The 20,093-nt window shown below is 43.2% G+C and overlaps 1 protein-coding gene across 1 annotated transcript in view; it reads left to right on the plus strand.

Annotated features, from left to right (window-relative positions):
- Positions 1-20,093, plus strand: part of STK39 (serine/threonine kinase 39) — a 315,633-nt gene that overhangs the window by 80,578 nt on the left and 214,962 nt on the right. The window contains exons 3-5 of the mRNA XM_052663494.1: positions 5,907-6,015; positions 9,175-9,316; positions 10,572-10,627. Of these exons, the coding sequence (XP_052519454.1) occupies positions 5,907-6,015; positions 9,175-9,316; positions 10,572-10,627 (307 nt within the window). The remainder of the gene's footprint in view (positions 1-5,906; positions 6,016-9,174; positions 9,317-10,571; positions 10,628-20,093) is intronic.

The raw sequence follows: 20,093 nt of genomic DNA on the forward strand, positions 1-20,093 counted from the left end.
GAATTTATTTAAGATTTAGCTAAGGTGTGAAAATATGCTAATTTGGTTAAGTGTAGTTTAATATTTTGAATTCAGGATCCATTTAAAGCATTCCCTTTCATAAAAGAAATTTCTTTCCTTCTAGTGCTTTGCAAATCATATCGTCTTCAGGATGAAAGAAGCGAGGCTTTAAGTTTTCCCTAATTCTTAGTCCTTCAACCTCTTTTTTGTTTCTCTTTGTTCTGAAAGCTTTGCATAAGTATATGTTTAGACATCTTATTCCAAAAGATTTTGAGGCCGTATTCCAAGATACATGAAATATGATAAGGTGGTATTAATATAAATTAAACACAGAGTGAAATAATAAGGGAAAACACAGGTGAGGATGATGTAGATTTGGGAATGAAGCGAAGAATTCATGGCCCAGTTAGCTGACCACATGTCACAGGACACTTCTTGAGCCAGAACATATTTGTTAGGAGATTTTTCTTAGGGAAAGGTGTGTGCTGCCGCCAAGGTCTGTCTCTGTGCCTCTGAGACTTAGTTGGGAACTTGGGACCTTTGAGATTAGTGGTCAGTGTGGGGATCCTCACTCGGGAAGAACTGAGACATCGAGAGGGTGACTTGCAACATTCACGTTAGGTGCTAGACCTTCTGCAAGGAGTTGTATAGATATCATTTTGCTTATTTCACAACAGCCCTATGTAGATGGTTTTTTTTTTAAGCATTTTAAAAACACGGAGCATGAAAATATTGTGTTAGTTTCTGCTGTACAGTGGAGTGAATCAGCTACAGGTATACATATATCCCTTCCCTCTCAGACCTCTCTTCCCCCCAACCAATCCCACCCCTCTAAGTCATCACAGAGCACTGAGCTGAGCTTCCTGTGCCTTATAGCGGGTTTCCAGTGGCGTCATTAAGCTCATTTTACCGAACAGGATACTGAGTCTCAAACAGACTGGGTGACTTGCCCAGGTAACCAGTCTGTGGTCCATGGCAAAACGAAGCTTCCAAGCCAGCTGTGACTTGCATGCGGCCCTTCTTCAGTGGCTCCTGCTGGCTTACATCCCTGTTAATCACGCTTCCTGCTTATTCTCAGTAATAGGAGACAAAAATTTGGCGGGGGAGGTAGGACAAAGTCCGTATAGCAATATTAGAAAATCTCTCATAAATATTTAAATTTTTTGTTGTTCAGTTGCTTAGTTGTGTCCAACACTTTGTGACCCCATGGACTGCAACACACCAGGTTTCCCTGTCCTTCACCATCTCCCAGAGCTTGCTCAAACTCCTGTTCACTGAGTTGGTGATGCCATCCAACCACCTCATCCTCTGTTGCCCTCTTCTCCTCCTTTGTTTCATGGAACAGGCATATGTCATGCCCTGTTTTGGCATATTCGTCCAGGTTGGCCCAGCCGCAGTATGTGGGTGTCCCTCTTGGATCTGGCTGCCTCCCACACCGCTCCCAGCAGAGATGCTGCTGTGACTGCCACTTTGATGTTAGCAGATGGAAAGGCCTTTTACTCAATAACCCATTTTAGGTTGGCTTTCCCACTCTTGTGAGACATCACCTGTGCTGCAAGAGCAGATCCAACTCTTCAGGCCACAAGGAAGCTTAAATACTGTGCCGTAGCTTGGTTTGGCACTTGATGTGTCTGAGTCTGATTTCACGGTTCTATCAAAGGAGCCACTGAATTGCGTGTGGTCAATCACTCAGTTGTGTCCGACACTTTGCGACCCCATGAACTGTAGCCCACCAGGCTCCTCTGTCTATGGGGATTCTCCAGGCAAGAACACTGGAATGTGTTGCCATGCCCATGTCGATCTTCCCAACCCAGGGACTGAACCCAGATCCTCCCGCATCGCGGGTGGATTGTTTACCATCTGAGCCACCAGGGCCGCCCATGAATACTGGAGTGGGTAGCCTATCCCTTCTCCAGGGGATCTTCCCATCCCAGGAATCGACCTGGGGTCTCCTACATTGCAGGTGGATTCTTTACCAGCTGAGCTAATGACTACAGTTTTAGCTCATGTGTTGCCTGGATTTCAGAGGGCCGTGAATTCTTCCAGTTTGACCTCCTGCTTTTTCCTCCCTTGGAAGTTTTTCCCCTTTGCTGTGGCTGTGAAATTCAAACCCTTTAACCCCACAGTCTCTGATTTCCGGCTTTGCCTCCCGCCGGTTCCACAGGGTCTCAGTCACCCTGGCAGCACCGCCAGCCGGCTCTTCTCCGTTTCCAGCCCCTGGGCCTTGGTGGCAACCACTCGTCTGTGCTCCTTCCTTTCACATCCCCTCCACCCAGGGGCCTGTCTGCCTGCCTTCCTCCACTTTGTCATTACAAGTCTGGTTTCTGGAGCGGCACCATCAGCAGCAGTTAGAAGCCTCAGGCCCCGCCCCAGACCTCCTGGATCCCAGTCTGCATTTTCACAGGGTTCTCAGGTGATCTGCGTGCACATTCAGATTTGAGAAGCACTGCTCTAAGTCACACATCTTCCATGGATTGTGTCCTAAATACGGGAAGAGAAATGAACCCAGTCATTCTGTGGGAAGAAACAAAAAGGTGTTTTTGTTTTTTCCATCCATTTATTCATCTCTGGGCAATACTTTGATCACTTCTAGGGACAGGAAGAAATACGTATGTTTGGGGGATAAATGGCTTTACCTACCCATATGAGTAAAGTTAAGGCATTGGGAAAAGCTTGGATAATTAGTTGATAGACTGTTCAACAAGGAAGGATTCAAATAATAACCATCATCACTGTGTTGAAAGTTCTGTGGGAAGAATATTTCAATCAAGAAATAAGTTATATTTTTCAAATTGAAAAAAAAGTGTATATAATTGTTTTGGTCTGTCTGGGCCTCCAGAACAAAGATGCCATAGACCAGGTGGCTTATAAACAAAGAAACTTGTTTCTCACTGTTCTGGAGCCTGGCAGTCTGAGGTCAGGGTGCCAGCATGACTGGGTGGGTGCCCTCTCCCAGGCCACAGATTTCTCTGCTTCCTCATGTTGAGGAGGCAGTGAGCTGGTTCTCTGGGGTCTGTTTGATAAGGGCACTAATCTCATTCATGAAGGCTCCACCCTCATGACTTAATCACCTCCCAACAGCCTCACTTCCCAGTTCCATCCACTTATGAATGTTTCAGGGTTGCAAGCCTTCAGACCATAGCAAAATTATAAATACACTTGACCCCTGAACAATGCAGATTTGAAATGTGGAGGTCCCTTTATACTCAGTTTTTTCAGTTTAAATACTGTAGCACTACACAATTATGGTTTGTTGAATCCAAGGACACTGAGGAAACAAATCTTGCGTACCTAGGGAGGATTTTCGACTGTATGGAGGGTTGGTGCTTCTAATCCCCGTGTTGCTCAAGGGGTGCTGGTGTAAAAATTTTGTATCTCTGTAAAAGGCATCTAAACAAAAAGCTTATGTATAGACTAAATTAAGAATTGGATAGGCCACATAACAGCTATTTTTAACTTTTTAAAAGTGCATTTCTACCCCGTGGTGGAAATATTACTTAATATGGGGTTCAGTGAAAGTACAGGTCATTTCCCAAGGGAGAGTGACCAGTGTTTTTCCTTAAGGCAAGGTTTATCATGTCTTTACATATTAGCTGCTCCACTGCATGGAAATGCTGTGCAGTAAAATGGGTGGTGTAGGAGTGGGGGATACGGAGCCCTGGCCGAGTGATGAAGAGGGCAGCGAGATGATGAGTGGCCAGACAGATGCAAGTCCTGCCTCTCTTCTCAGAACCTGCCTCTTCTGGGATCTAGCCTTACTCTGCCCCTGCAGATCTGTTAGTCACAGCAGTATCTGTGTCTCTTCTTTCTTTCTTCTCTTTAAAAGCCCCCAGGAGTTTTAAATATCTGGCTGGTAATTTTAAGGCCCTGAATTTTGAGGGAATAGAATTTGGTAAGTTATATCCATATACTGTCTAAAATAGTTTCTCCATAGGTTACTTATAAGAGTCCTCTCATACCCCCGGGTCTCTCCCTCTCTCACACACACACCCACACAGTTGTTCACTGCTGTATCAGAGAACTTGATCCCCAGGTAGGAAGTGATACTGGCCATCTAAAGACAAAGGTCTTAAAATGTGTTTTTCCAGGCTCTGACCCACTTTGCTTCCATGCAAAAGAATTTCCTTTCTTAAGAGCACCTGTTGTTGACTATATGCTTTAATGATTTAAAAGTTTGGTGTTCAAAAACTAGAAAGGCGTTCATTTACATTGGATATAAAACTGAGAATGTAGAACACCCATACTTTGAAGAAACATTGTTCTCATTTCTGTGAACCACAGGGGCATCTGTTTAAACTGAACCCTATGTAGAGCTGCAGGCCTTCAAAGTGGGCCATGCCCATAAGAGCAGATGCTGGCCACCTGAAATAGGGGTGCTGGGCAATGTTCCAGTTCTCCTTCAGAATGTCTAACAGTATCGAAACCTAACACTCGAAACAGATGGAAACTAGAGCTCAGGTTTTAGCTCTTCTTCAAAGGACAAAAGGTGCAGAATCGAAAAGTGTTAGATTTAGAAAACCTGTGATCAGTTAAATGGATCAGGAAAATGATGATGGGAAAGTGTTATTGTATAATGAAAGGAAAACAGACAAATGGGTGATTTTTTTTTTTCTTACGAGTTTATCCATGATAAAAAGCACTTAAATAAGAGTGAGATTAAATAAGTATTGAGCACTTAAGTAAGTATTGAGATGTGGGTATGTGTTACATGTCATGATATTTAGGCCAAGTTAACTGACACGTCGGGTTGTCTTAGTAATTTGAAGATTAAAATAATACTGGATATATAAAGGTAATGTATAGATGCACAAATATACTTTTTATTTCATCATAAATACACAATCTCATAAGTGAGGTTTCTGTGATGACTTAGGTTATTCTGGTGGCTTTTGGTCAGCACCTTGAGATTGAGTTATGCTGGTTTGGTGCCTTTGATTGAGGGTCAGCATTCGACTGACAGTTTTTATAGGCGTCACCTGACCTGGCCATAACAAAACCGCAAACCAAAACCAATATGAACTTGAGTACCGCAGAAAAACGTGTCATATGGAAGTTGCTTGCTTGTTTGATTTCAGAGCTTCATGGTTTCGTCTCTTGATAAAACTTTTTCCTCTGCAGCAGTGGTTTCTAAGCCGTGACCCACAAAGCATTGTTTTCCTGCATTGTTAATGTGGATTCAACTATGACAGCTTATCTACCGCAGGACTTCTCAGAGCCTTTGACAGTACCAATGTAGCCTGTGATGCTTTTAAAGTGACATATAGTATCTGATGTTTCCCAAGCTTATTTCAGCTGTGCCTCCCACCACTACTTTTCTTTTTTTCCTTGATGGACTATCTCCCATAGAAGGTAACGTGGAAGATGATACTCTAGCATTTTTATATGTGGCTTTTCATTTACCGTCTTAGCAGACCTGAGAAACAGAAGCAACTCTGTTGTCCCTTTCTGGATGAGGGAGGCTCCAAGAACCACTGGAGTTCAGGTTGGCACCTAGACTTAGGTGTCCTAGTAGCTCACCCATCTTTCGCCTCTGCTGATGATGCTTTCAGTTCAGGTCAGAGACACTTATCACATATGGCGGGCAGGGGAGGAGGGTTATGTGGGCTATGTGCTGATCTGAAGTTCCTCTGTCCCTCGGAGGGTCCACAGGGTTCTGGGGTCTCCTAATTCTAGAGACCTCCCTAATTCTAGGGAGGCTTCCCTAATTCTAGCAAGTGGATGATGCGATCAAGGGAGTTAATTCTCATGTGGTTTATATAACGTAATGATCTAGGCAGCCCCACCCCCCACCCTCGCCCAGTTGTGCTCTAAGTAGGAACGTTACCCGAATACTCAACAGGGTTCGCTTGTTTTTACTTCCTGGGTTTCACCCAATGGTACTATGTCATGTTTTGCTCTTTTTATAGAAAGAAATTCAAGCCATGAGTCAGTGCAGCCATCCCAACGTAGTGACCTATTACACCTCTTTTGTGGTAAAAGACGAACTTTGGCTGGTCATGAAATTACTAAGTGGAGGTAAGTGGGTTTTTTCATTATTTACTTGTTTTTTTCTTTTTTTCCTTTTGTGTATCAGCGTATTGAATAAGATTTCAGATTTGATCCCCTTCCTCCTGTATTTTAAAGTTTTCTTGGTTCATTATTTGCCTAGAGAGTAAAGTCTGGATTGCTTCACGTTCATATTCAAAGCCTTTCGTAATTCAGCGTAACTCCTGGAGTATCTGTGTCCTCTTCTACCCCAGCCTTCTCGGCGTGGGTGAGACTTCCCAAAAGTCTTCTGCTGTCCGAGGTCTCTGTGCTGCTCCTCAGGCCTGGATGTCAATCTGTCCTTCTCCATGTGCTCATGTCCTGCAAGATGTCGTCATCTCTACAGCCACCCCTTTGTCTCTTCAGAAAAGTTAACCGGGCCTTTCTTTCTCTTTTAAAGCATTTGCTCTAAACATTATTCAAGTCTTTCACACCTTGTAAGGTAACAAGTTATCTCACTGCTGTTTGTTCAAAGGTCTGTGCTGATGGAAATGTGTGCTGTGCTCTCCAGTTTCTTCTGGTGGATCGAGTATTTGCCATGTGGCTAGTGTTACTGAGGGACTGAATTTCTATCCAGTTTTAATCAACTTTATTTAAATAACCTCAGGTGGCCAGTGGCTACGGTATTGGACAGGGTATTTTCAGACTGTGGGTTTCATGAAGGAACACGTGGGAAGGGGAAGGAGCTTTATCTCTCCAGCCTCAGATCACGGAAGTTAAAAAAGCCACAGGCAAGAGTCAGACATGACTGAGCGACTGAACTGAACTGAATGTAATTTGTAAGACACTTTCCCATTCCCATATATTTTTTTTTCCTTTTCATCTTCTAGCCTCACTCTTGATAGGGAAGGGTCATCATCACGGTTAGTTTCCTTGAATGCTTTCTCCATGGTTAGATCCCATGCAGGGTGATTTACTGCCTTATTTCATGTAATCCGGGCAACACCCTCGAATGGCAGGTGTCATCTGCGTTTTTCAGAAAGTACACAAGAGCCCCAGAGAATTAGACAGCTTGCCCAAGGTCACACACGTCATAACTGCTGAAGCTGGGAGCTGTGGACCTACAAGTATCATCACCTTCATTGTACAGAGCTGAAAACTTCAGCTAAGAAAGCGCAAGCATACCCAACACCCAGCATCCCTTCCTCCCTGTATATCCGTCTTTCTGAGATAAGAAGTATATTTCGAGCAGGGGAGAACGTAGTGTGGTGTCTGGATGCAGTCAGAACGGACAGAGTAGGGCTGATACTGTGCAGCCCACTTTTATTTGCAAGCCCAGTTCAGCTAAGGCTGAATCAGGGAAACATCTCAATTTTTTTTTTTATAAGAAGAAACTGCCTTGGATCCAGCAGGGCCCTGCCATGAGATGATGAAGCCTTTGTAATTGCCTCGGGTTTGCTTGTGTAAGTCTCGGTAGGGAGCCCGGGAGAACTTAGTTCGGTTCTGTTCCCAGTGTTGTCAATCCTATTAGTCATTGTTTCCTTGAGTGCCGACTCTGGTTTTTAATTAAAAAGGAAAGGAGAAAAAGGAAGCCCTTGGAGCTGACTGCAGTGTTGAGCCTCAGGACTGCGTCTCGGTTCTGCTGAGGGTGGTACTTTATTAATGATGATCTTAACCAGGTCTCTTCCTGTGGGGTCCACTAACTAAGGAAACAAGAAATTCCGGTAACCTGGGACCTTGCAGGTTTTACTTCCTCTCTTTATTTTTAAACCCAATTACTTTTTATAAGCTTGAAAGTATCCCCTGTGCCCTTCCTTGTGGACTGGATAGAAAATTTCATTGTCTTTTTAAAGGAATTAAATTTAGCCTTCCCGGGCTTTAGGTAAGAGGAACAAGTTTTAAACAGGTTTCCACAGGTAAGGGGAATGTGGGCAGACATGGCCCACTTTTCTTTCAGCAGTCCAGAAATGCATGGGTGTGTGCGTGCTAAGTCCCTTCACTCATGTCTGCCTCTTTGCAACCCCGTGAACTATAGCCCACCAGGCTCCTCTGTCCAAGGGACTCTCCAGGCAAGAAGACTGGAGTGGGTTGCTGTGCCCTCCTCCAGGGGACCTTCCCGACCCAGGGATCGAACCAGAGTCTCTCATGTCTCCTGCACTGGCAGGTGTGGTCTTTACCAATAGTGCCACCTGGGAAGCCCCAGAAATGCATCCATGCCTGGTATGGTAAATCCTTAGAAGATTCAAAAATAAAACGTTTTTTGGAAGTGTTATTTCGAAATAATCCAAAAATCCAAGAGTCAGCCAATAAAGAGATGTTTTGTTTCTCTCAGGGTGGGGGGGGAACTCTGCATTTGTTTTCTTCTATACTGTTTTATCACATCAGATCTCTTAATGAGGGGCAGGTGGCTAGTCTGCTGTAGTAATACCTGATGGGGAAACTCAGTCCTCCTCATTAATCAGAGAGAGCTTGGAGCCAAACTCAGGTCCTGAGGTGAGCTATTTGGTAACGCTTCAGAAATGTTGAACCCCCAGGTAATTATAGCTCTTAAAATGCCCAGGAGGTTTAGAATATTAATTCACATGTGTTGAAACATGAATTCAGAGTGCCAAGGATACTAATCTGTTTATAGTAACAAAGTAGTATGCATTCATTTATTATTAAACTCAGTGCATCAGTGTCAAGTAAATGGAATACAGATTGCCTAGAGTAATAGAAAGAAGTCTTCTCGTCGTAAGCAGGGGTCTCTAGAAGCAATGTACTTTCTTCTCGCTTCTGCTGCCTGTGTCTTAGGGGTTGCAGAAGAACTGTGCTCCTTTCTCTCGGCAGTTCCCTGCTGTCTTTTCCCCTGGCTTCCTGTTCCTTTCTTTTTCTGCGTAGACATCCCGAACCTCCTTTTAATCTGTAACCAGTTGCATGTCTTGGGGAAAGGGACTAACTGTGCAGTGATCATGCACAGGCTTCTGCTTCTTGACCCAGAACCCCTCTCACTAAGTTCAGCAGGATGTGTGCTTGCAGACTTGGATTTAATGTTTTTCTGGCCATGGGCTGCCATGCAGTTGTTTGTGTGCCTTGTAATATTTGTGCTAAATAAACAACAACGAAAAATATTTTGATGTTCTCATTTCGTTTTTTAAATAGGGAGCCGTGTTCTGGAAAGATCATGAAGGTGCTTATACAGTTGTTTAATTCTTCTGTCTGTCCGCTTAGGTTCAATGTTGGATATCATAAAATACATCGTCAATCGAGGAGAACACAAGAATGGAGTTCTGGAAGAGGCAATAATAGCAACAATTCTTAAAGAAGTCTTGGAAGGCTTAGACTATCTACACAGAAATGGTCAGATTCACAGGTATGGCTTCTGCAGAGGGGTTTCGATTCAGCTGTCCCTGTCTTCAGTCCTAGTTAGTAGAGGATGTTAGGAAACACACCTCACAGTTAAGTGCTGGCATATTTCTAACTTGCATGTGTGGGCTCAGTCCTTAAGTTGTGTCTAGCTCTTTGCAACCCCATGGACTGAAGCCCACAAGCCTCCCCTATCCATGTGATTTTCAAGGCAAGAGTACTGGAGTGAGTTGCCATTTCCTTCTCCAGGGGATCTTCCCAACCCAGGAGTTGAACGCATGCTTCCAGAGTCTCCTGCATGGGCAGGTGGACGGATTCTTTACCACTGAGCCACCTAGGAAGCCCCATTTCTAACTTAGGTCAGCATCTCTAGCTTTATAACGCAGGCGAGAGTGTTCCAAACATGTAATATGTTAATTATTTTTGACATGGTGGTGGAAGAGGAGTGGCACTAATTTCATCTCTTCGGCAACATGCAGTGCTAATTCTTTACATAGCGAAATGGCATAGAATGCGAGCACTGGGTGTTTCAAATGGGTTAGTGTTACTTGGGCTCTTAGGAATAGTTGCAAGTAAACAGCCATTAACCATAAGACTAATATTTGTAATTCCCCTGCCCTGAACTGTGAGTGAACTGTATGGTTTATGATATTTACTATGTCTTTTAATGATTAGAAAAATATTACTTTAGAAATCAAACTTGTAAATTGTCATTTTTCTGAAGTGTTAAGGCTGCTGAGCACAACTTTTATATAGTGAAGAAATATCAACTATTATAATTAGTATTTGTAATCAGTATTTCCCCAGAGAAGAGACTGATCAAATGCATTGTCCATCGATCCAAATACCATTGATGGGTTTGATTTGAAATTGTACCACAGACAAATTTAAGTTGAAGTAAAGCAGTTATACATAGACTGGGCTTTAATTCTTGACAAAATGATAGTATTGTGAGTATATGGAGAGTCTCTAATTCTGTAACATAAAGTATCTACTCACTATTGTTTTAATTAAGTCTAGATAATAATATCACAGAAACTAAGTGTTATTAATATAAAATCCTAACCATCCTTCAGGAGCAAACTATAAAATCACAGTGTACCCTTATAACTTTTAAATTTGTTTTACCAATATTATATTTGTAAAATAATAATTATGTCAAACAGCTAAATTATATGATATGTTTTAAAATCTCCCTGAGTGAATTAATGCAATATATTGTCTGTACTCTAGCATTAAATTATCTGTCTTTTTCCTAATAGGGATTTGAAAGCTGGTAATATTCTTCTGGGTGAAGATGGTTCAGTACAAATAGCAGGTAAAGCTGACAAAGATAAAGCATTCTCTGCTTGTTTATGGAAGTGTTACAACTTCAAAGAATGTAGAGTCCTTCCTAAGAAATGAATAAACACATGTAGTCTGTTTTTTTTTTTTTTGATATATTGTTGATGTACAATATTATGTAAGTTGCAGGCATACAGTGTAGTGCTCCACAGTTTTTGAAGTCAGTATTCCATTTGTAGTTATTATAAAATACTGGCCATGTTCCCTGTGTTTATAGATGTGCTTGTAGCGTGTTTTATGCATGATGGTTTGTGCCTCTTATACTGCCCCTCCCTACTTCCCTCTCCTTATTGGTGACCACTGGTCTGTTCTGTCTGTGAGTCTGCTTCTCTGCAGCTATATTCACTAGTTTGTTTTATTTTTTAGATTCTGCATACAAGTGATACCATACAGATATTGTCTTTCTCTGTCTGACTTATTTCATGTTTGGCATAATACCCTCCAAGTCTACCCATGTTGTTAAAAATGGCAACATTCTTTCATTCTTTTGAATGGCTGAGTAGAATTCCACTGTAGGTACCCCAGTATTTGGGCTGCCTTATTATTGAATGTTTGGATCTGAGGTATAACATGTTTTCCTATTGTTTTGATAGATCTTTGTTAGATCTTCCTATAAATTGCTGTTTTAGAACACGGCCTTTTAATAAAGGACAATATTAATTTTATTTTCTACCTTCCATATTGAATAATGGTGATATTTATATAAACGCAAGAAGCACTTTTGAGAGTTTTTTGAATGAGTTTGAAAGTCTAAAACATTGTACACATTAATTTTAAGCCCTTTATTTCTCAAGCGATGGCTGAAAGATTGTGAACTCTTGAAATCTAGGGCTTACTTTACTCTCAAATTTGACCCTTCATGGCAATTCTTGACAGTTGATGGGGCCTGGCAGTGCAGTAAAGATCAAATGAGAGCGTTGACAGGAGCCTTCTCCATGCAGAACCTCTCATTTTGTTAATGCTCCTAGAATAACCTGAAAGGCCTGGGATAAAGTGTAGCCCTGTCCATATCCGCTCTTGTTTTATCCCCCTTCTGTGAAGGGCTATCTCAGCAATCCTCTCAACCAGCAGCGCTTTGGGCTTTTTTGGCTCCACAGTCCCCTCTCTGTACTAGGCTGTCCCCGTCATTACAGGATGTTCAGCCTTCTGGCTTCCAGGCATGAAATGTCACTAGCAGCACATCCTAGCAGTATCCGTGGTGACAGTCAATCACGGATCTGGCTTGTGTCATTGAAAAAGTGTTGAAAACATTTAGTTAGTCTGACCTGCTTCTATTTGAGTTGGACTGGAAGAGTCTTACCTTCTAGGATAGGTTTAAAGTCTTTGCATATCTAGTTATTAGAATGAAAATGATGGCAGCCCTTGGTCCCACTCTTGTTTCTAGACAGATCTGAGGATCTGGGGATATTATTCGAAATGTGAGAGGTCAGCAGAAAACAAGAACACCCCCAACACAAAGGATGAGCATTGAGTCATCTCTTTGATTCATTGTGCCCCTTCTCTGGGTACCAGAGGACCAGTCAGGTGACATTCCAGCCTATATAGTGAGCACGATGCTGACCTTAGGCTCTGCGTTTAGTTAGGTACACTTACCTGTGTTTAGGTAGGTACATTACCGAGTTTTTGTTTGTTTGTTTGTAAAGAAAAGATGTTCTGAAAATATAAAATGGAAACTGAGAATTTGTGTGAGATCAAATGTTTCTTTTCTGTTGCTGTTGCTGCTAAGTCGCTTCAGTCCTGTCCGACTCTGTGTGACCCCGTAGACGGCAGCCCACCAGGCTCCCCCGTCCCTGGGATTCTGCAGGCAAGAACACTGGAGTGGGATGCCATTTCCTTCTTCAATGCATGAAAGTGAAAAGTGAAAGTGAAGTCACTCAGTCATGTCAGACAGGGAAGTAATAATGGCAATGTTATTTTTATTAGTCTTCTCTTTTGAAAAGAGGCTTTGGAATCAAACAGGCCTGATTTAATACCCACTGTACCACCGGGAGAAGGCAGTGGCACCCCACTCCAGTACTCTTGCCTAGAAAATCCCATGGGTGGAGGAACCTGGTAGGCTGCAGTCCATGGGGTTGCAGAGTCAGACACGACTGAGCGACTTCACTTTCACTTTTCACTTTCATGCATTGGAGAAGGAAATGGCAACCCACTCCAGTATTCTTGCCTAGAGAATCCCAGGGATGGGGGAGCCTGGTGGGCTGCCGTCTCTGGGGTCGCACAGAGTTGGACACGACTGAAGTGACTTAGCCCAGCAGCAGCAGCAGCAGTACCACCTGGGGCAAATCACTGCATCTCTAAGCCTCAGTTTCCACATCTGTGAGACTGTGATGATATTGCCTGTCATTCTCAAAGACAGGGACCTCCTGTGCAGCTACTAAATGATAGGATTCATGTTCCTATAAGTGCAATACAGTAGATTTTGGAAAGTTACAGTGTATTCTAGGTAACTCCACCCAGAGATGTCAGTTTGCAAAATGGGGAGGTATTTCTGTATAAACATTTTTTGTTGTCTAAGAAGATCCTGGAAGAAAGGACCTTAATCTTTAAGACTCCAGTGAATTGATAAGAATTTTTAATTTAAAAGAAATACACACATTTATACATCATTTTGTACTCATGATTTTGTATTCTCTGTTTTAAAGAGGATCTTTCAAATTGTCTAAACTTTATGCCCCGTGAAACCTGGATCCACCCCTGCTTACTGTTTTGGCAGTAAGTAAATAAATGTAAGAAATGGTTAGTGTGACCCTCAAAATGGGCAATCAACAGAAAAAAGACGGTATAGGCTTATTTATTGCAGTAGCAAAAGATTAGGAACAGCTGAGGTGTCCTGGTTGAGTAGGTTTATGGTATATCTATACTATGGAAGACCCACCGATGGAGAATGAAAAGTTCTCTGTACATCAGTAGGGGAAAAAATCACCAGATTACGTGGTTAAGTGAACTCAAGGTGAAATACTATGTATATAATATGCCACCTTTCGTGAAAGAAATAGAAATAAGAATATCTCTGTATATTTGTGCAAAGAAATATTAGAAGTATAATGGCAGTGGGGGTGGTAGAATATATACCTTTTAAAACATTCTGAATTTTGAACCATGTCAAAATATGACCTAGTAAAACAAATGAAATGACTCAACAAACGTAATGAACTGTCAATAAATCAAAGCCATTTTAGAAGTTATCAAATGTGGCCCAGAGTTGAGAAGAGTAGGAAGAATCCTCTGGTATCCATCACCTGGCTTCAGTACTCAGCAATCTTCGGCCAATTCTCAATTCATCTCTCATTCCCCTCCCTGCTTTGGAGACTCTTTATCTTTACTGATGCTGACTTTTGTTCTTGAGCCAAGTTAGTGCTTTCTATATGCACATCTTGTCGTTCCTTCAGAGAGTGGCCTTTATCCCACAGGCTAGGGGCATTATGAAGAAAAGACTTGAACTAAACAACTGAAAAAAACTGTGAACAAAAGCTTCGAACCTTCCAGCATCAGATAGTCTAGTTGTTAAGAAGAAGATCTCTGAGATCAGCTGGCTTGGTTGAGGGCTTTGCTAGTAGCTCAGCTGGTAAAGAATCTGCCTGCAATGCAGGAGACCTGGGTTTAATTCCTGGGTTGGGAAGATCTCCTGGGGAAGGACTAGGCTACCCACTCCAGTATTCTTGGGCTTCCCTGGTGGCTCAGACAGTAAAGAATCTGCCTGCAATGTGGGAAGACATGGATTTAATCCTTGGGTTGGGAAGATCCTCTTGAGAAGGGAATGGCTACCCACTCCAGTATTTTTGCCTGGAGAATTCCATGAACAGAGAGGAGCCTGGCAAGCTACAGTCCATGGGGTCACAAAGAGTCGGACACGACTGAGGAACTGTCACTGGGTTGAAATTCCCAGGTCAATACTCAAGCTCTGGGACCTTGGTCAGGTTGCTCAGCATCTTAAAGACTCAGTTTCTTTAAAGGGAGATACAGGTATAACCCACTTCATCTTTTTTTTTTTAACAAGTTCATTTTCTAGACTTTTAAAGTTTTATATATATGTGTTTATTTATTGGCCTTGGTGGGTCTTCAAGGGCTTTTCTCCAGCTGCGGAGAGAAGAGGCTACTCCGTAGTTGAGATGTGCAGGCCCCTCACTGCAGCGGCTTCTCTTGTTGTGGAGCACAGATCTAGGCACTTGGGCTTCAGTAGCTGCTGTTTCCTGGGCCCTGGAGCACAGGCTCAGTAGCTGCGCATGGGCTTAGTTGCTCTGAGGAGTGTGGAATCTTCCTGGATCAGGGATCGAACCCGTGTCTCCTGCACTGGCAAATGTATTTACCACTGAGCCACTGGGGAAGCCCTCTTCATCTTTTTTTCATGAAATCAGATGAGACTCTTTGTATCCAGTGGTCTTCCAGCAGCTGCTGGCACATGATTGGCACACAGGAAATAGCAGCAGCTGCCCCGGCTAATCTTACTACTGTTACTACTGTAACTCCTACTGACAGGCTTGCACCTACCAGCCCTTCCACTGCCTGCAGATCATATGTAACCTCAGATTTGTCTTGCAAGAGGTTCAGCTCTGAGGGGCTTTATGAGTTATAAAAAAGGAAGTGCTAACTAATTATGGCACTTGGAGGCTAATTTGTTATTACTTTTGCTGTAAGCTAATAAAAACGTACAACGAATTTTTTCTGTCTTGTGATGAAACCATCATTTCTCACCAAGAGAGTCAGGATGGCAGCGAACTGCTTTTGAAATGCTGAGGGTCGTCAGCCCCTGGCTCATTCTGCCACCTGGCACTCGGCCAGTCATTCTGTCCCAGTATCCCTGTGAGATTAATGACCCCAGCTCCTTCTTGGGCCCCAGGGAGCACTTTGCCCTTTTTCTTTTTCTTTTTTTTTTTAATTTTTATTTTTACTTTATTTTACTTTACAATACTGTATTGGTTTTGCCATACATTGACCTGAATCCACCACGGGTGTACATGCGTTCCCAAACATGAACCCCCCTCCCACCTCCCTCCCCACAACATCCCTCTGCCCTTTTTCTTTTTTCCTCAGTTGAGATCCCCTGAGGTAAGATTTCCTGACTTTTCCTCTCCCTCTCAGGACTGGGGTTTTTTCCCTCAGTGCAGGTGGTGGTGTTGAGTGTAACCCAGCAGGTGTGTGGTAGGGACTGCTGCATTTGGAAGGGCACTTGCAGGAAGCCCCCACTTGGGCTATCATGAGGATTAAATGGGTCCGTGTCTGTAGTGCTCAGGACAGTGCCCTGCATGTGGTGAGGACTTTGTGGACAGTCAGTCTGGGCTTCCCCGCCAGCTTTCCTGGGTGTCCTTGTTGTGTGTGCGTCTTCGTGGCCCGTGAGGTGATGAAGTACGAATCTTCATGAGCTGTGGTGGGTTATCAGGCATGTGAGTGTACCCTGTCTCCACCTCTGCAGCTCAGCTGTAGCTTTCTAGAATTCACATTTAATGTTCTTCATATCCTCTGACTTGATCATAACATTGAGTTTATACAGTATTTCAAATTAAATTTTTTGTTTTAACTTTCAAATAAGATTATTGCCTTAAAAAGAAAAACAAAAAAAAAAAAAAGAAAAACATGCAGTGATTCCTTGGAAAAACTGGCTGCCGCTGCTGTCACCAGGCACAGGATTTCGACACTCTCAGTCATGCAGTGGTTGATGTCTAAGCAAACTTGGACCAGGGGTCCTCAGGTCTTTTGCTGGCATTTGTGTGGGCGAGGTAGGGGAAGAGTGTGGGAGAGCTGAAGAAGACTCAGCAACAGCAGAGCTAGCCTGTCTCTTTGTTGCTGTTCAGTTCAGTTCAGTTCAGTCGCTCAGTCGTGTCCCATTCTGCAACCCCGTGAATTGCAGCACGCCAGGCCTCCCTGTCCATCACCAACTCCCGGAGTTCATTGAGACTCACGTCCATCAAGTCGGTGATGCCATCCAGCCATCTCATCCTCTGTCGTCCCCTTCTCCTCCTGCCCCCAATCCCTCCCGGCATCAGAGTCTTTTCCAGTGAGTCAACTCTTCGCATGAGGTGGCCGAAGTACTGGAGTTTCAGCTTCAGCATCATTCCTTCCAAAGAAATCCCAGGGCTGATCTCCTTCAGAACGGACTGGTTGGATCTCCTTGCAGTCCAAGGGACTCTCAAGAGTCTTCTCTAACACCACAGTTCAAAAGCATCAATTCTTCGGCACTCAGCCTTCTTCACAGTCCAACTCTCACATCCATACATGACCACAGGGAAAACCATAGCCTTGACTAGACGGACCTTTGTTGGCAAAGTAATATCTCTGCTTTTTTAATATGCTATCTAGGTTGGTCATAACTTTCCTTCCAAGTAGTAAGCGTCTTTTAATTTCATGGCTACAGTCACTATCTGCAGTGATTTTGGAGCCCAAAAAATAAAGTCTGACACGGTTTCCACTCTTTCCCCATCTATCTACCATGAAGTGATGGGACCAGATGCCATGATCTTCGTTTTCTGAATGTTGAGCTTTAAGCCAACTTTTTCACTCTCATCAAGAAGCTTTTCAGTTCCTCTTCACTTTCTGGACAAATAACCTACTTCTTGTACATGAGACTGCTTGTACTCTCTTCCCTGCATGTCTGTAAGCTCCCTAGGCTCTGTTTTCTGCAATGAAAGTTAGACTGGGAGAGGTTTGCGTAGACTTCTTTGAATGCAGTGTTTGTTTACCTTGAGAGTATTACGAATATTTTGAGAAGAGTTTTTTCTGCTTTTTAATAGAAAACATAACATTTTTGTTTTAAAAAGTCACTCACACATTCTGTGTGTGTGTGTGTGTGTGTGTGTCTGTGTCTGTGTGTATACATAATATATATATTCCCTTTCTCAAAACTTTTTTTTTTAATTAGAAAAGGGAAAATTAAGGGGCCAGGTTCAGATCACTAGAAACTCTTGCCTAAGATGCAGCCAACAAGTGTGGTGAGTAAGGCTGGAATGCTTGGCTCCCATTTCCAGCTGTACCAATTCCATGGGAATTCCATGTATTTTCAGTGAGTGTGGCTGTAAAATCAGCACCCAATCTTACCAAGTGTTTCCTGTGTGCCAGGCCTGGCTCCATGTGCTGAGCGCACTGTGACTCAGCCTCACAAGTGGGCAAGGCTGTAGTAGAGCCCCAAGGGCCGATGCTCTCATTATGCTCACTTTACCCGCCAGCTGCTAAGATACAGAGAGAGGGGAAGTAAGTAGCCCAGGTTACATGTGGAATAAGTGGTAGAGTCAGGCTTCAGATTTGGGCAGTCTGGCTCCCGAGCCTGTGACTCCCTAACTGTGGGATTTCCGGGAAGAGAACCCTAAACCTGGATTTGAATGATCTCTGTTTCGGGCGGAAGACCAACAGCAGTCGCTAGTGCTTCTCCATCTTGGCGTAAATTAATTCTGTTTGGGGCTGGGAAGCTTATTCAGCACCTTTCCCTCCTTGCTCACAGCATCACTGGTGCGGTTTCAGGGGCTGGCAGAAGCCAGCACCTTAAGTGTCATTTGGTGCAGAGTTACTCATGGTAGTGATGCCACACTCTTTTCAGACTAGAAAACTTCAGGTTTCATGTAGCGAATTAAAACCTGAGGATGGCCTACTCTGGGTTTAATAGAAAATGCTTTACTTCTTAGTGTATTTTCTGTGTTCAGAAAACCCGTGTGTGTGTTTGTCTTCCTGGTAATAAACTTGGAGAGGACGCCTTGGTGGCTGTAATAGTCTTTGCTACAATATGATAGAAGGAGTGGTTATTTGAATGTCATGTTCTTCCCACGGCCTAGCATTTTATTTTCCAATTTGCTTCTCTGTCATGTAATGTCAGGAAGGGCTTAGTGCCTTGTCTGGAAAGTGACTGAGCCTGTTCATCTGGAATTAATGAGATGCTATTCTAAAACTGAAATTCATATAAAACAGGTCCCTTTGGGGTGGTCACTAAAAGTATATTTATCTTAGGGATTAAAAAAAAATATCGACTGCTCTTATACCTGAAGAATGTTGATTTAAAAATGGTTCATTTCTGAAAGGCTTTCCAGAAACATAGGACTGCGTGTGTAAGGGAGATCTCAGGTTCGTGCCTTTTAGGTGTTCATGAGTGAGTGTGAATTTCCCATCCCTAGTTTTTCATGTCAGAGATTGAACCTGGAACCTAGTTAACTGAGGCAGCCTAGAACTTTAGAAAGCTATCCTCCCATCTCTCTCAGTGTATCTTAGCCTGTACAAATCAAGCTTATGCCTTGGGTGTTTCACTGTCTGAGGCACCATGGTGTCACTTTGGGCAGCATCTCTGCTTTTTGGGAGGGAGATTATTTTCCTTAGTCAACTATGGAAATACATTTTCAGCTTTAGTCAGCTCCTTGATGACTAAAAACTTCTTCCAGGACAATTTGTGACTAGACTTAACTTGTTCCCAGTATTCAGATGTTATTCTCAGGGAGCCAGAAAAAGGTGTGCAAGGTGGTGGAGTTTTTATACCCATAGCTGCTGGGTTCCTTTATGTTCTCTTTGTGTTCTTTGGCACTGCTCAGGTGTACTTGGGTGCGAGAGAGGAGTGTTCCTCATAGGGAAGAGAAGCTGGTGCTTCAGGCAAGCTGGTTTGGGCTCCCTATGTGTACCGGATGTAGCCCTGATTCATATGAGAGAGTTCTGAAGTCCACAAGGCATCTGCATGAGGAAATGATGATGTCACTGTGTTCACGGGTGCTTTGGTTTAGAAGGTGGGCTCTGGCACCTGACTGCTGTGGCTTCAATCCTGGCCCTGTAGCCAGTTAACCTCCCTGCGTCTCAGTTTCCACCTCTGTGTAATGGGAAAATACCAGAGGGCTAAAGGAGTTAACACACATTCCATGTTAGAATTAGTTAGCTCATATTGCTTTCCTATTGAAATAGGGGACACGTTTAATTATTTAAGGCATCCTAAGATCAATAACCCTTAATGGCAGAAAGTGAAGAGGAACTAAAAAGCCTCTTGATGAAAGTGAAAGAGGAAAGTGAAAAAGTTGGCTTAAAGCTCAACATTCAGAAAACGAAGATCATGACATCTGGTCCCATCACTTCATGGTAGATAGATGGGGAAACAGTGGAAACAGTGTCAGACTTTATTTTGGGGGGCTCCAAAATCACTGCAGATGGTGATTGCAGCCATGAAATTAAAAGACGCTTTCTTGGAAGGAAAGTTATGACCAACCTAGATAGCAAATTAAAAAGCAGAGACATTACTCTGCCAGCAAAGGTCTGTCTAGTCAAGGCTATGGTTTTTCCAGTGGTCATGTATGGATGTGAGAGTTGAACTGTGAAGAAAGCTGAGTGCTGAAGAACTGATGCTTTTGAACTGTGGTGTTGGAGAAGACTCTTGAGAGTCCCTTGGACTGCAAGGAGATCCAACTAGTCCTTCCTAAAGGAGACCAGTCCTGGGTGTTCTTTAGAAGGACTGATGCTGAGGCTGAAATTCCAATACTTTGGCCACC

This window comes from Budorcas taxicolor, chromosome 2 (assembly GCF_023091745.1).
Source record: "Budorcas taxicolor isolate Tak-1 chromosome 2, Takin1.1, whole genome shotgun sequence".
In the NCBI taxonomy this organism is placed as follows: domain Eukaryota; kingdom Metazoa; phylum Chordata; class Mammalia; order Artiodactyla; family Bovidae; genus Budorcas; species Budorcas taxicolor.